General features: G+C 50.4%; 3 protein-coding genes across 3 annotated transcripts; 1 reads left to right on the plus strand and 2 right to left on the minus strand.

Moving 5' to 3' along the window:
* Positions 1-2119: 2119 nt before the first annotated feature.
* IUM83_01206 (uncharacterized protein) lies at positions 2120-2796 on the plus strand (the record flags this gene model as incomplete). Its single annotated transcript, XM_067925044.1, has 2 exons — positions 2120-2301; positions 2655-2796. 2 exons carry the CDS (start codon positions 2120-2122, stop codon positions 2794-2796), a joined length of 324 nt encoding a protein of 107 aa, XP_067797152.1.
* A 2704-nt stretch (positions 2797-5500) lies between these two features.
* IUM83_01207 (TKL protein kinase) lies at positions 5501-8021 on the minus strand (the record flags this gene model as incomplete). Its single annotated transcript, XM_067925045.1, has 2 exons — positions 5501-5515; positions 5625-8021. The coding sequence occupies 2 exons, from the start codon at positions 8019-8021 to the stop codon at positions 5501-5503; spliced, it is 2412 nt and encodes an 803-aa protein (XP_067797162.1).
* A 627-nt stretch (positions 8022-8648) lies between these two features.
* IUM83_01208 (TKL protein kinase) lies at positions 8649-12359 on the minus strand (the record flags this gene model as incomplete). Its single annotated transcript, XM_067925046.1, has 3 exons — positions 8649-10194; positions 10309-10703; positions 11304-12359. 3 exons carry the CDS (start codon positions 12357-12359, stop codon positions 8649-8651), a joined length of 2997 nt encoding a protein of 998 aa, XP_067797170.1.
* Between the last annotated feature and the right edge of the window lie 2990 nt (positions 12360-15349).

Here is a 15349-nt window from a genome sequence, read left to right on the forward strand (position 1 = left end):
GTGGAGATACACTGAGTTTTGTCCAATTATAGCAAGCCCCGCGAGCGCTTAGAAGCTGCTTGACGTGCTAGGCGGAGTGTAGTTCCGAGGGATAGCTCGGATACTCTGCGCTTGCGAGTCGAAGCTAGGAGAGGCAAGTTCTCCATTCCTACCCTAAATATTTGTTGTGCCTGCTCTTGAGTCATGTCTAATCTAGTTTCGTAGCCAGCCTCTGCTGTCGATACAGCAATCCGTTTTACTAGGTTGGTCCAGTCCGAAAATGTTTTTCGCATTTGTTCACGAGGTAGATCATGCGTGCCGACTCGCTTCAACGGTGGGTAGCCTTTTGTTTTGTCGCCAAACCACCACAACTGCCACGCACCGTATGCCCCAACCTTGGGGAACTCAAAAGTTTCGGGAAGCATGTGGAACTTGCCGTTGTAATAATGTGCCGTACTCGAACTTGATTCTGGTGACGATATTTGAGTTGCCTCTGCTTGGGCATGAGCGAGGCCGGCGCGTTCCAGTGCGCTTTCGATTGTGCTTTCTAAAACATCTCGAGTTATGTGCTTTCTAAAACATCTCGAGTTATGTTGCCTGCCGCAACCCCTTTGTTCTCTATTAATTCACTCATGCCATCAATAAGAACCGGTGGTAGATTGTCAATAGATTATTGGACTCCTTGAAGTTGCTTGTAAATATCCACATGGGATGGAATTCCGGTAGGAGTCATCCACGTTTCATCACCAGCCGCCAACATCCCCGACAGTTCACTCAACATTCCTTCGTTCCGAAACAGAGAGGTAAATAACAGTGGGTGTGATTGTGGTAGTGCCTTACGAAGAAACACTGAATGCTTTACCAACGAAGCAATGCACAACTTAAGAATGTCACTGAGCCCGCTGACTTTGTGTAGTGATGGATACATCTCTTGAACACACGAGCGCAGAGTAGGATCCTCGTTATATTTAAAGTGTGGCAGCAGGACCGCAAATGCTGGGCGGTTTAATGGCAGATCTGCAACAACTCGCCCCAAAACCTGATCTCCTGCAGCTTTATATTTAATGTAGCGATCTTGGACATCTCCAAGCGACCATCCTACACGTAAGCAAACGCTAGCGATGGACGGCCCACCAGTAGAGCCACTGCAAGCAAAGGTCGCAACACCTTTCCGAAGTGAATGTGTCCCATAATGCGTCTGCTGCTTGAGCTCGGAAATAAGTTTCCGGAGAATGCCACCAAATCTAGCTTTCTGCTCTGACCCAGAAAACAAAAGACCTGGCGACTGCATTGGTCTGCATGCTAAATAGAGAGCCAAAGACGTTATCCAGCATGTTTCCGGGCTAAGCGGATTTGCATACATGTGACGGGGGTCTTTAGGGCCACTGCCCTCCTGATTCGTTTTCGACTTGTACATAATGCACCCAACACTGTCGTCATGGCAGCTCATGTGCTCGGTGCATAGTGTCTGCACGGACTCCGATCGGCACATCAAGTTCCATTGGGTAGTGAGAAACATGTGGGCAAAGCCACCGTCTTGTCGAGCAAGTGTAGAGCGGCACAACTCCCGGTACAAAGAGAAGGGTATCGGGTCTTTGCCGGACTCTTTTGGCGACCCCGACTGAAGCTTTGAGGCCTCCATGCGTTTCAATCCTGAAAAGAATGTAGCCATTCCCTTCTCGTAAGCTGCAGGAAGAGGTATTTCTCGACGCCGATAGAGATCCTTTATTGCGCTGCGATACCCACTTAGCGTCCCCACACTGACACGTTTGCGCTTCTCCAACAGGAACGCCTCAAAATCACTCGGCGTAAAGTATGTGAGGTCGAGCTGACTAGTGCTTGTAAAATACATCGGTGCCTCGTCGCCTTTAGTTGATCGAATCCACCGAGATATAACCGCCAAGCAACCTCGATACGCGCGCTGTGTTTTGGAAGACACGCACGCATCCCTCACATCTTGCACAGTGACTTCTCTTTTGTCACTCCCATTTTGCGCAGCAGCCCAATTCGACGGCGAGCTGGCCGATTGGGGGAGGGGGACGCCACCAAGCTGGTGGATGAAGGGAACACGTCACCGTTGCACGACGAAGGCGCTGAAGATGGACTGCTCGACGGTGGAGTACGAGGCGAGACAGACTCAATGGAGACCGGGGCCATGATGGCGCTCGAGGCCAAGCTGGGCTCGGTGACGTTCGAGGTCGAGCTGGACTCGGTGGTGCTCGAGAAGCTTGAGGCGCTTGAGGCCAAGCTGGGCTCAGTGGTGGGCGGAGCCGAGCCGCGCTTAGAGGTGGACAGCGGCAGGCTAGGTGTGCTCGAAGACAGGTTCTCCTTAACTTGATCGGTCGCGCTGCGGGTCTTCATGATGCAGGAGAGATCGACTTGACGGCGTGAATTGTTTTGTACCAATCCTAGCACGTCGCATGTGTCGCCTACGAAACACTTCGCCTTTGGGAGTGTATACAAATTTCTATATGTTCATTTGTGCTATTACTCACATTTTTATCGATTTGTCCGCGATATTTCCTACGATTATATACAAAGTGCCAAATACGGCCTACGTTTCACCGCCAATCAGCTTGGGCGTGGCATTCAGAGGCGGATTTTCAGACTGGACGAAAGAACAGTTGGACAGCCCGTGTGGAGGCCGACTCGCCCTCCTCCCATGGTGTACACAGCATCCTGCTCGTCGTCCAGCTCGTGGCCGTTGTGACGCCCTGCTCGCTGTGCTCTCGTGGTGTGCGAGGTTGTCTGCCCATCGCCCTGGTCGTCATCCTGCGACTGAACTGCTTGGACCTGCGTGACGACCTGTCGGGCTAAATTTTTGTTTGGCGACGTGCTTGAGGAGTTTATGGTGGTTTCCTTCTTGTGGTGTGTGTGGTGGTCTGCTGTTGAGGGCCGTGTGTCTAGCAGAAGGATGGCTAGAGCGACGGGCTAGATGTCGGCGTGCTGGTGGCCTGTGTGGCGCCATATTCGTGTAGTGTGCTATGTGGAGGCATGCTGTTAGAGTGCGCGCCCTAGTTGGGGAAATTGAGGAATACTGTGGAGGTGAGCGGAGTGCCCCCCCCCCCCGGCTTCGTTGCCTACTGGTGAACTAAGTGGAGGTTGCAGCTGGCGAATGAAGTGGCGGCCAGCATCGCGGTCTACTAGTGTAAGACTAGTGAATTAAGCGGAGGTTGCAGCTGGTGAACGAAGTGGCAGACAGCATCGTGACATACTAGTGCACTACGTGGACGATGTAGCGGTATGGAGATGGTCTACCCTAACAGTTAAATGGAGATTCTGAATGAGATTGTTAATGGACCTATTTACTACCGAGTAGCTAGCTATTTGGCTGGTTTTGAAGCAGGATCACCACGGGTAATTGAAAAGCGAATTCGCGGTAGCGAGCGAAATGCAGGTCGCTGCTGGTCGTTCAGCTCACTCCATGCCTTGACGATACCAATAATTTTTCCAGTCCGTCGGCGCTTACGTTGTGCTCCTACTGTTGCACTGGCGAAACCGTTTCCTAGCAAATCCTCGCATTGTTTCGCCGTGTCTTTCAGCGCAGCCATCCATGGAATTCGTTGGATTTCATGTGCTGTTGCGGGCATTGAAGGAATACTGTTCATATCCACCACGTATACCATGATGTCGAGCGCGCGCAAGCCGTCTTTCTGACCGCGATTACCTGGGGCCTTTGTCAACGTACCAAGACCCTCCATCACGAATTGAACCAAAAACCTGAAAGCCGTTTTCCTATTAATGACGTCAGATTCTTGGTCCAAGCTTTTCCAACTAACGGAGGAGCGACGGTTGCGACAGCTGGCGCAGTGCTCGTGTCGCTTGTGCAAGTCATCGTAGTTACGCCTGGCAAGTACTCAACACGTTCAAAACTTCGATCGTTAATTGCTGATATCCGTTGAGGGTACGCTCAAGAGTATCACTAAAAGTCAACAAACAGTTGTTGTTGCTCTTCCCCTGAGAGAATTCCTTTTACCTTCTGAATTGGCAGGGACAAGATATTATCCATGACGACTCGTTTGCGAATTATGCTGCCCCAGCTGTGAAGTTCATCTTGACACGATATGAGCAGCGGTAGCGTGCCGCGCACACGTTGTAGCTCCTGGTGCAAGATATATTAGGGGGTAACAACCTCCAGTGTATTGCGGTAGTACATTAGCAGTGTCGCCGTTAAGCAATCGGCGAACCCTTTTGGACCCACTTTCGCGAAATGTAACAAACGAAGGTGTTGTGTAAATTGGCTGACTCTTGTAACTGTTTGATAGGACTCCTTGTCAAAGCAGGAAAGTGAGGGGGGATATCCGGTTTGCTTAGAATCGGTTCAACCACCAAGAATATGGCGACGTTTTGATCACACGCAAACGTGGGGGGAATGTACTCCAGCAGAGTTACAAACCCGTCCATCGACCAGAGACCACGATGCGCTAAGTCGAACAAATTCACGGTGGGGTTGGAGCTGCCCCTCCGCGTCGAACAGAATGAGACTGTAAATTTTTCGTGAGGCTAGCGTGAGTATCATAATCATACAAAGACTTCAGTAAGCGGTAGATATATGCTGCAACATGAGCATCCGTATCGGTTTCCGTAACTTGTAAAAACACTCTGGGTGAGGCATCATAGGGATCTACAATTAATGGGGACGCTAGAGCATGAAAAGGATCAACATTCCAGCTGATTGGAGAGCAGAAAATCGAGATGCTATGTTGTTGTTGGACTTTAATGCTGAAGCTAAACAGCGTCATTCAGTACTACGCAGTACACACAACGAACTAGCAAAGCGCATCCACCGAGTTACATCAATGAGGAAAAAATTGCCGTGCCAGTGCAAGTCAGAAAAATGAATCATACCAACATCAGAACTCCGGCCTATTGCTAGCCACTGTTTGTTCAGCAGCGCTCGGTCCATGAGAGCTTTCTTGTCGTATTGCAGGAAGGGTATGGTAGAAATCAAGTCATCCATGGTCATTGGTGGTGCTTGGTCTTTAAGGTTTTTGACAGTTGAAACTGCTACCATGAGATACTGTTTCTCCGGATGTCGCCTGCGTCGACAGTACCATTCGGGGCTTGAGCAAAATAAGTATGTTCCTGTGGTCTCTTCGAGCTGTTGCTTGAGGGAGCTCAGGTAGTTCATGGGCGGTTGTCAATGAATATCAGGGTCCTTAAATAAGAAGGACAAAAGATTTCCAAACATGTGCTTCGTCACGTTTGCAGTAGACAGATTCCCTACAGTTAACGTTTTACCTGCATATAGGGTAGAAAACTATTGAATTTTGACCAGGCGGATGCGTCTTGATTCCTTGGTGATGAACCAAGCTCACTATCCATCAGATCAACTATGGTGTCGGTGTCAGCGCCAGCAGTATCCGCCATCGTTGCTCTACTTTCCCTTCTGTTTCTCACTGGCAACCAAAAGTTTGGACGACCCTTCTGACGGTTGTTTCTCACAGGTTGCAGGAATGTTGCCCGAATGATACATCTTCATCTTCGTTGTCGAAGATAAGTAAATACCCTACTGTATCAGTTACTGAATTTCCGACTGATTGACAAGAAAGTGGTGTGTGCCACGTGAAATTGGGTAAAATTGGCGTAAATTTGAAGATGACATTGAAGTTGCTGTACTGCTGTATGTATTGATATACATGTACTCTATTAAGTTGAGTGCAGCAGGATCGCTCGCTGTTGTTCAGACGCGCTATCTCGTCGGCATTTCGGCCGGAGCTATCGGTCAAGTTGATGGACGCGCCGTTGTCCAGTAACAAGCGGGCGGCGTCTTCGTGGCCTCTGTACGCAGCTTTCAACGCCGTCTGGTCGTCGGAGGCCAGAGCGTTTACGTCCGCGCCGTGGCTTAAGAGCAGGCGAACGATGTCGACGTGACCTTCTTCCGAGGCGAGGACCAGAGCCGTTCGGCTGTCGTTTGCTTTGGTATCCACTTCGGCCCCGTTTTCCAGGAGGAGCGTCGCGATGTCAACGTGACCTCGTTGCGCGGCTGCGATAAGCGGCGTCCACCCGATGCTATTCGCCACATTGGCGTCAGATTTGAAGTCTAACAACGAGCGGACTGCCTCCGTGTGGCCGTTGGTGATGGCTTCGTGCAGCGCCGTGTCTCCGTCGTCGTCTTGGGTGTTAAGGTCTGCAGTTCTCGGTAGCAACAGCTTGAAGGCTTCCAACTGCCCTGCAGCAAGTGCGCCTTGGAGAATAGAGCAGCCGTTGTCCAGTGGCTGATCAACATCTCCACCGTGATCGAGGATTAGTCGGACGCACTCGACATCTCCCCGTGATACGGCAAAGCACAACGCCATATCTCCCTTGGTTGTCTTCGCATTCACGAAGGCTCCAGCCTTCAACAGCAGCTCCACCACGCCAGCGTTTTTGCTTTCAGCTGCCGCCATTAGTGGGGTGTTCCCATACGTATCCGCGAGGTCGACGCTTGCACCATGACCCAGGAGTGCACGGACAATCTCCAGTTGACCGAATGTCGCGGCGATCAAGAGTGCAGAGGACCCATCATCGGATACGGCGTCGATGGCGGCCCCACCACCCAGAAGAGCCTCGACAACATCGATGTGACCATATTGAGCGGCTGAGGTGAGCGCGCGGTAGCCGACGTCGTACGACTTTTCGGTATCCGCTCCTTTCTCCAGCAAAAGTCGCACGATGTCGCAATGGCCTTCGTATGCAGCAGTGATAAGAGCTGTGGAGCCCCCGCTCCTCGTGAGCTCGATTGAAGCACCACGCTCCAGCAGGAGACGGACAACATCAAGGTGGCCGTATTGAGCAGCAGCTATCAACGGAGTCGTCCCTTTATCCGCTGCTTGGTCGATAGCTGCTCCGTTTTCCAACAAAAGCTGTACGATCTCCACGAACCCTTCATTGGCAGCCCAAATGAGCGCGGTAGCCCCGTTATTGCCCCCAGCATTGACTGACGCTCCTTTTTCAAGGAGAAAGCGCACGATCTCGATGTGTCCGTTTTGAGCAGCACACCCTAGAACAGTGTATCCGTATTGCACGCCCTTCTCGAAATCTGCGCCGCTTTCAACAAGAAAGCGAACGACATCGAGGTGACCGTTTTGCGCAGCACAAGCTAATGCCGTGAGTCCGTTCTTCTCACCTTTCTCAATGTCTGCACCATCCCCCACCAACAATCGAGCGACGTCAACACGACCGTGTAGGCCAGCACTAATGAGAGGAGTTGCTCCAGAGTTTACAGGTAGGTCGAGGTCAGCTCCGTTTGCCACCAGGAAGCGCACAGCTTCGGTGTGGCCGTGTTCAGCAGCCCAACTCATAGCTGGGTATCCATCACTGTCGACCTTCTTCATGTCGGCCCCCTTGTCCAACAACAGCTTCAATATCTCGACATGACCGCCTGAGGCTGCACTCATCAATGGCGTGACTCCCTTCTTCGAAGGCAGATCAATAGAAGCCCCTTTCTCCAGAAGCTGTCGCGCGATATCGACGTGGCCATTTCCAGCAGCAAACATGAGTGTGGTAGTCCCTTGGGAATCCGGGGCGTCAATCATTGCTCCTCCATCCAGCAAAGCCTGCACAGCTTCACACTGGCCCGCTTCAACGGCGCACGACAGAGCTGTGCGTCCGTCTTCGTCGACCTTGTCAACAGCAGCCCCCTTCTCTAGGAGAAACCGTGCGACAGCAACATGGCCATTCGAAGCAGCGTCCATGAGGGGTGTGACTCCGTAGTTGGTAGCTTGGTCAACCACGGCACCGTTCTCCACCAAAAACTCCACAACATCCAAGTGACCACAGTCTGCAGCCCAAAGGAGCGCTGTCGATCCATGCTCGTTCGTGAGATGAATGTTAGCATTCTTCTCAAGAAGGAGCTTGATAACCTCCAAATGACCCTGCTTGGCTGCACAGATCAAGGGCGTATTGCCGTCCTTGCTCGTCTTCTCAATATTGTCGCCAGTTTCCAACAGGAGACGCACGACATCGACTTCACCTTCGACGGCAACAATAATTAACGGTGTATTTCCCTCTTTATCGGCCTTATCAAAGTCCGCTCCGTTCTCCAGCAAGAGCCGAACCATATTCACTAGCCCCTTCGTAGCAGCGCAGATGAGAGGGGTGGCCCACTTGGAGTCGCCGAGTCGACTTCGGCTCCTTTCTGCAATAGAAGGTGAGCGATGTCGAGGTGGCCATTTTCGACTGCAATGTAGAGCGCAGTCGAACCATTGTCGTCCGTCGCGTTTACGTCGATCGCTTTCTCCAGTATTTGCTTGACAGCGTCAAGATTTCCGTCTTTTGAAACCAACGTGAGCGTATCGACAATCCCCATTTCACTGTTACCACTTGCTTCGTTGACTGCGTTTTCGTTGTGTGATTACCAAATACCAAAGAGTCATGAACTGGAAACTTGTGCAGAGCGAATTTCCCGCAAAAAATCTGTTGCAGTCACTAATCGGCATTTTCTACGCATCCTGCTGCTTTGGCATCTGGTACACTGTTATTATAATATCTCAGTCCTGAGATACAAACGTCATGACAGGCACTTCCTCCTCACTGGACATTGAGCTTAGATAAAATAAAATCCAGTGTTCACAACAATATAAGGCGCAGGTACTGTATACATGAGTATGTAAGTTACCTGTGGTTTATGAGAGCTTGTCACCCCGCCGAATGGCAATGTTTTCCGACATCATGAATGCATCCAAGTGCTAAGCTGCTGCAACTAAACTGCCCAACCCTCGCCCCCCACGAATCGAACGACCGAGCGATTTCATCTTCGTCAGCGCTCGCACACTCCCCATCGTCATTTTAGAAAACTTTGCAGGCTCAGAGACACCAATAGCAATGTCGCTCATATCATCAGCATCCGCCTCCTTCCTCATCACCTGCAGTCGCTCCTGGAATTGCTCTTCCTCCGCGAAACTTCGGATCACCTCGATCGCATCCGACAACTTCATTCGCTCCGACGGATCGAACGCGCACAAACCCAGCACCAGCTCCCACTGCGCATCGCTTACAAACGCCTTCGGCCGAGGCATGAACTTCTGCCGAGTCACGTGGAACTTCACCGCAGGGTCGGGCACGCGCTGACCCCACGGCACGTCACAAGTCACAGCTTCCACCACGCACATGCCGAACGAGTACACGTCCGACTGCGCGTTGGGTACCACGGGTTTGACCTTGCGGATAACCTCGGGTGCTTTCCAGCGGATGGCTCCCACGCTCTCTTCGTCTCCGCTCTGCTCCGTCGCCAAGAAGCTCAAGCCGAAGTCCGTCAGCATGGCCACGCCGTCTTTACTCACGAGGATTTGGTTGCACTTGAGGTCGCTGTGCACGATGTGTCTCTCGTGCAGGAAGTGCAGTCCGAGTGCCGCGTCCAGCAGTTTTCTCCAAACCAGCGACCGACCTTCTTCCCTAGCGTGGTACAGGTAGTCGAGCAGCTTGCCGTCCTTGGCCTCCTCGCACACGAAGAAGTACGTCGAACCTTCGTCGCAGGCGCCGAAGAAGGGAACGATGTTCGGATGCCTCGCTTTCTGCCAGATGCGCGCTTCTCGGTGGAAGGTGCGGCTCTCTTTTTCGTTAACGACGGTAACAGTCTTGACTACGACTCTAGTACTGAGCCACCATCCCCTGTAGACTTTACCGAAGGACCCAGCGGAGAATGGTTGTTGGTCCTTGCGGACTTCTCGACTGGGAATAAACCAGTCTGGCTTGCTTTGTTGGTTCGAAACCTTTAGTACCGTTGTTGCTGAACTTGCTTGTGCTGCTTCGTGCTCTTGAAGAGTTCGCCAGATTTCGTATCTGCAATTCCTGCGGGCGATCTCTGTTGCTGTCAGGCCTGAGCTGTTGGCCACGCCCACGTCAGCATTGTTGTCCAGCAATAAACGTACGATTTCGTCGTGTCCTCTGTAGCCAGCTTTCATTAATGGCGTCTGGTTCTCATCGTCCACCACGTTCACAGCGGCGTTATTATCCAAGAGGAGGCGTACGATTTCAAGATGACCTTCCTCAGCAGCAAACAATAAGGCAGTCCTTTCATCATTTGTCTTCGAATTCACTGAAGCACCTTTCTCAACAAGGAGACTCGCAATCTCGGTATGACCTCGTTGAGACGCCAGGATAAGCGGAGTCCAACCCATGACGTTCGGCACGTTCGGATCTGTTTCGTGCTCAAACAATAGCCTTGCGATCTCCAGGTATCCGTGCAGCACAGCTTCATGGAGTACCGAGTCTCCATCGTCATCAAGCGTATTACTATCAGCGCCACGCGATAGTAAGAGCCTGGCAACCTCGATATGGCCGCTAGCGATTGATCCCTGAAGAGCTGTACAATTATTGCTACCAAGGACGTTCACACCAGCACCATACTTCAGGAGGAGGCGGATGCATTCCGCGTTGCCTCCGTGCGCGGCAAAGCGCAACGCCGTTTCTCCACTTTGTGATTTCGTATCTACATCTGCTCCCGATTTCAAGAGCAATTCCACTACTTCCACGTGCTTGTTTGCCGCTGCCATCATTAGCGGGGTATTTCCATTTGAATCGGGCAAATTGATGCTAGCTCCATGATCTAGCAGAGCACGAGCGGCGTTTAGCTGACCGAATAGTGCCGACATGAGAAGTGCAGTCGCTCCATCGTCCGAAGTAGCATCGATAGAAGCCCCACTTTCCAGAAGTGCTTCTACGATTTCAATGTGACCATTCTGAGCAGCGTACGAGAGCGCCGTGTAGCCGCCCTCATACTTTGTCTTAGTGTCGGCCCCGTTCTTCAGCAAAAGACGAACGATCTCAGAATGTCCATTGTAAGCAGCCGAGATAAGAGGCGACACAAGTTCCTTTGAAGATATGTCGATGATTGCTCCATGTTCAAGCAAGAGGCGGGTGACTTCGATATGATCTTGCGAAGCGCTACTGGCAAGAGGTGTAAACCCTTCTGTCGACGCGTGGTTAACGTCGGCTCCTTTCTCCAGCAGGAGCTGTACAATTCTTGCGTGGCCATTTTGAGCAGCGCAGTTCAGCGCGGTATACCCCTCTTGGTCAAATTTCGCAATATCCGCTTCTTTCTCAAGCAGTAAGCGCACAGTTTCTAAATGGTCGAACGAAGCAGCACCAATTAAAGCTGTATTTCCTTTCATATCGGGTATATCAATCGCAGCTCCACGCTCCAACAGCAGTTGCACGGCTCCAAAATGGCCGTACTCCGCTGCACAGCTGATTGCCGTCGATCCGTTAGCGCTCGTGGCATCTATTGAGGCTCCACACTCCAACAGTAGGAGTATTACATCCTCATGACCTTCCATAGCCGCAGAGATTAAAGGCGTCGATCCTCCCTCGATCGCAGCTCCACACTCCAACAAAAGACGTACGATGCCGAGATGCCCTTTTCCGGCGGCAAAACGTAGAGCTGTCAAGCCCCTTTGGTCGACATTTTCAATATTAGCTCCACTGTCGAGCAGAAGCTGCACAACACCAATATGGCCGTTCGAAGCAGCGTGCATGAGAGGTGTGATCCCTGCTTCTGTGGCTTCATCCACAGTTGCCCCCTTCTCCAGCAAAACTCGCACAATGTCAACATGTCCGCGGCTAGCGGCGCAATGGAGAGCTGTAGTGCCAGTCGAGTGAACCGCGTTCACGTCAGCCCCTTGCTCGAGCAGGTACTGCACAGCGTCAATATGGCCATTCAAAGCAGCGCTGGAAAGCGGCGTGAACCCGTCATTCGTAGCCGTCCCGACGCCAAGTCCTTTCCCTGTCAGAAACTTGACAACGTCAACGTGACCATTGTCAGCAGCTATCAGGAGAGCGGTAGCCCCCTCCTTATTGGTATTTTCGACAACCGCTCCATGTTCCAGTAGAACTTCCATAACCTCAAGGTGACCGTTTGAAGCCGCGCAGAGTAGCGGAGTAAATCCGTCAATGGTAGCCAAGTCCACAGTCGCGTCCTTCTCCAGTAAGAACTTGACTACATTAATGTGACCATCGTCTGCAGCCCGCAAAAGAGCAGTGGACCCAAATTGGTTAGTCCGGTTGATGTCAGCCCCTAGTTCCAATAGCAACTGGACAACTTCCAAGTGTCCGTTCTTCGCCGCTCGGATGAGGGGCGTGTTCCCGTCCTCGCTCGAGTTTTCGACATCGGCCCCACTTTTTGACAAGATGCCGACAATTTTGACATGACCTTCGGATGCTGCAGCGAGCAGCGGCGTGTCTCCGTCGTGGTCGGCAATGGTGACGTCCGCCCCCCTTTCAAGTAAGAACGTGACGATCTGTAGATGGCCGCTTCGGGCGGCGGACAGCAACGCCGTGAGACCGTCCTCGTCGACGGCGTTGATATCGTCACCCCTGTCCAATTCATTTTTGACAGTGTCGAAAACGCCGTTGCCCGCGGCGGTGACGAGTGAGGCTGCGCTGCCTTGTGTGGGCACCATGGTGTTGGAGCGAGGCCGTTCCTGATTTGAAGTGTGTGGTGGGTTGATTTCATGCTCGTACATCATTGTTTTCCATATATATGATACCACTAAAGTCGGTATTTCTGACATGCAAATGTGTAGGTGAGCTTTAAGAAGGGCTTCATCAAGGGTTTTCCTGTACACGGAAGCTATCTGTTCTGTTGCGGCTGATAAGCTCGTATCCGATAGACAGTCTCAGTCTCGTACTGTGTGGCATTTATGAATGTCCAAACAACACGCTATGCCAGATATGAATTCGTTGGTAGTGTTGTCAAGGATCCTAACTTAGGATTCCTAAGTACTGAACATTACATTCCATTTGGAGCAGGGGTATGTTTAATAAGATCTGTGAAAATCATCCACAGAACTACAATTTTAGTACAAATTCTATCGAATGACAGTGCTGGAGTAGCTAACTCCTCGAAATACTTGTATTTTTCATCTACACCTTTCTCGCGTGTTGAGATTTAGTGTTATTAATACTAAATACTGGGATCGGTGTTGGACAGTAAGCGAGCGTTCCATAGCGAAATAGGACAGTTGGCTAAAGGCTCACTTGTTGTGCCTTTACTTCAATTCTATTTGGAGGTACACTAAATAGAGTCAATTCGATCGCTCAGAGCTTTATTTAGCACTAAATACTGTGATCGGTGTAGGACGACTCGTGCTACACAAAGTCCTGCTGAACGAGCAGTTATTTATCCAATTTCTGAAGTTCGTGGGCGCTTCTTAGAGACGAATCACTTAACGTCAATGAAATGTCAATTTAGGAGGATATTTTTGTAGACGTCCGTCGTGCCCAGTTCGGTCAGCTTCCAACGAAAAAGCTAAGCTCTAACTTTATTCTCTGACACAGACAACGCTCTGTGACTGCTCACAGTTGCGGTCTGGCTTCAGTGAATTCTTTCGGGCCCATAGCCACATTCTGGTATCGAGGTCAGCGCCGGTGGTCACCAAGCAACGTGATGGTGCTATTAAAGTTGGAGCGGCGCACGGCCAGTTATTGGACGTATCACACCATCACTCTTTACGAGACGAGGGTTGTTCAGCTTTGGGGATGGGGGAGGTCGGCGTTGAAGTTCGACTGGTGATCGTCGACACCGAGCTTCTCCTTGAGTGACCTTGATCTTCTCCACGATATATCTGTTCCAGTTGTTCAAAAACTTGAATCTTGAGTCTTACAGATTGGTTGAACTTTATGACGTTCGACTGCGTGCGGGGAGACATAAGTAGTTTCTTCAGGTCAAGGGTTCTCTCTTCGGTGTCAGCATTCGTTTCTTCCGTGTGAAGGTACTTCCGAGCGTTGCTGCCATCCAGAACAGTATCGCTTGACTGGAGCAAGTTTCGGGCTCTTAGCGTAGGGCGACTCGGAGATGCCATAGAAATATTGCAGACTGCAAAGAACGTGGCCGCAACCAGAAGCAAGACGTGACCGAGGCGCATATTTGGCAGGAATCGATTGAGGTTGTTGTTTCTTGAGTGGTCGCCTTCGAGATGCAAACTGGCGATTCTTTCTGGTCCCACTTCACCATCAGCGTTGACAGCTTTGTGAAAACCTACCACGATATGTTTATATACCCCTTCATATCTGCTACTTAATAATCGACTTGGCTAATACAATCTAAAGAAAGGGTCGTTCCTATGTTTGGATACCTGTCAAACTCGCTCTAAACTTTACCCTAAACCAGTGTTCATAATTCCAAGAGTCGATGGCCGTGATCGTCCACGCCAGAGATACGAGAGATATACCGTAATCGGCTACCGATATTGATTAACCTTTTAACTGGTTATTGCTGGCTGAGATAATGCCATAAAGATTACGAAATGCACCCAAGGTCGTATCATTATTTATCAAGCCAGAGTACCATTGTTCACTCATAATTTATTAAAAACAACACTTCGGAAGGTACCCGATTATCTGAGAGTCAGGACCCTTGGCCCATGAGCGCTACATGCTCCGTCTGGTCTCGAAGACGCGCAAGTTCTCATCCTCTGGGGCTACACGAATACCGCTAACTATCTCCGACGAGACAATAATGCGTGTACTACATTCCCCTCGGGGTATTTTTTAATCATAAAAATTTCGTCAATCACTATGCTGTCAAATTCAGGTCCATTCCATTCGCCGGTATGCCACCAAGGTATATCCTGGCTACTTAAACAGTTTGCCTGTCAAAACTAAGATCGGGAAAATATTTATTTTATTTAACTAAGGGATGCAACTCAAGTCAATAAATTATGGGCAATAAACTAACGGAAATTACCAAGACTGTATTATACGAGATTCTAGTGCAAATCAATCAGGGGCGAATGTCTGGTGTAGGTCAATTGAAAACTAGCTATAGTCTCGGAGACATCTATACCTACGATGTCTTCGGCTGAGATCATTCTGGTCCCTCACGTTGCAACCATCAGGGGTTTCACCAACCCACTTACACTGGCGGTGCCTCCGAGGGTGGAGTAATCCCGAGGATTGCTCTATATCCAACCAGAAAACCATGTTGAGCGCTCTTCTGAGAAGAAAACAGGGCTATTAGGAGAACATATGATGCCACTACGCTTCTAGAGTGCCCCTCGGCCGTCTTGGCCTCATACCTGCGCACTGAATTTCATACACATAAAAATACTTAGCAAGTATCCCTCCTATAAAAACACATTGAAGCCCACCGTTTCAGGGCCCACACTAGGACTTCAGCCCACTAGATATCCACAACCATTTCTATTGGCCAAGTAAACATTGGATATTTTAGAGGGTATTACACGGGTAAAACTCTTTTATTTGGGAATTTCCGTAGGTGTTCATCAAGTAAACCACTGCATCAGCTACTTCCACTCCTGAGGCGATAGATAATAGATTGCTCGTAGCGCTCGCTAAATGCTCAATTATTCGACGTGCCCATTAAGATGATGCCAGTTGACGCGATAAAAACTTCGTTTGTTCGACTTTGTGCTTAGCTTTGGTTTGGAAT

This window comes from Phytophthora cinnamomi (assembly GCF_018691715.1).
Source record: "Phytophthora cinnamomi strain GKB4 chromosome Unknown Contig14, whole genome shotgun sequence".
Classification (NCBI taxonomy): Eukaryota; Oomycota; class Peronosporomycetes; order Peronosporales; family Peronosporaceae; genus Phytophthora; species Phytophthora cinnamomi.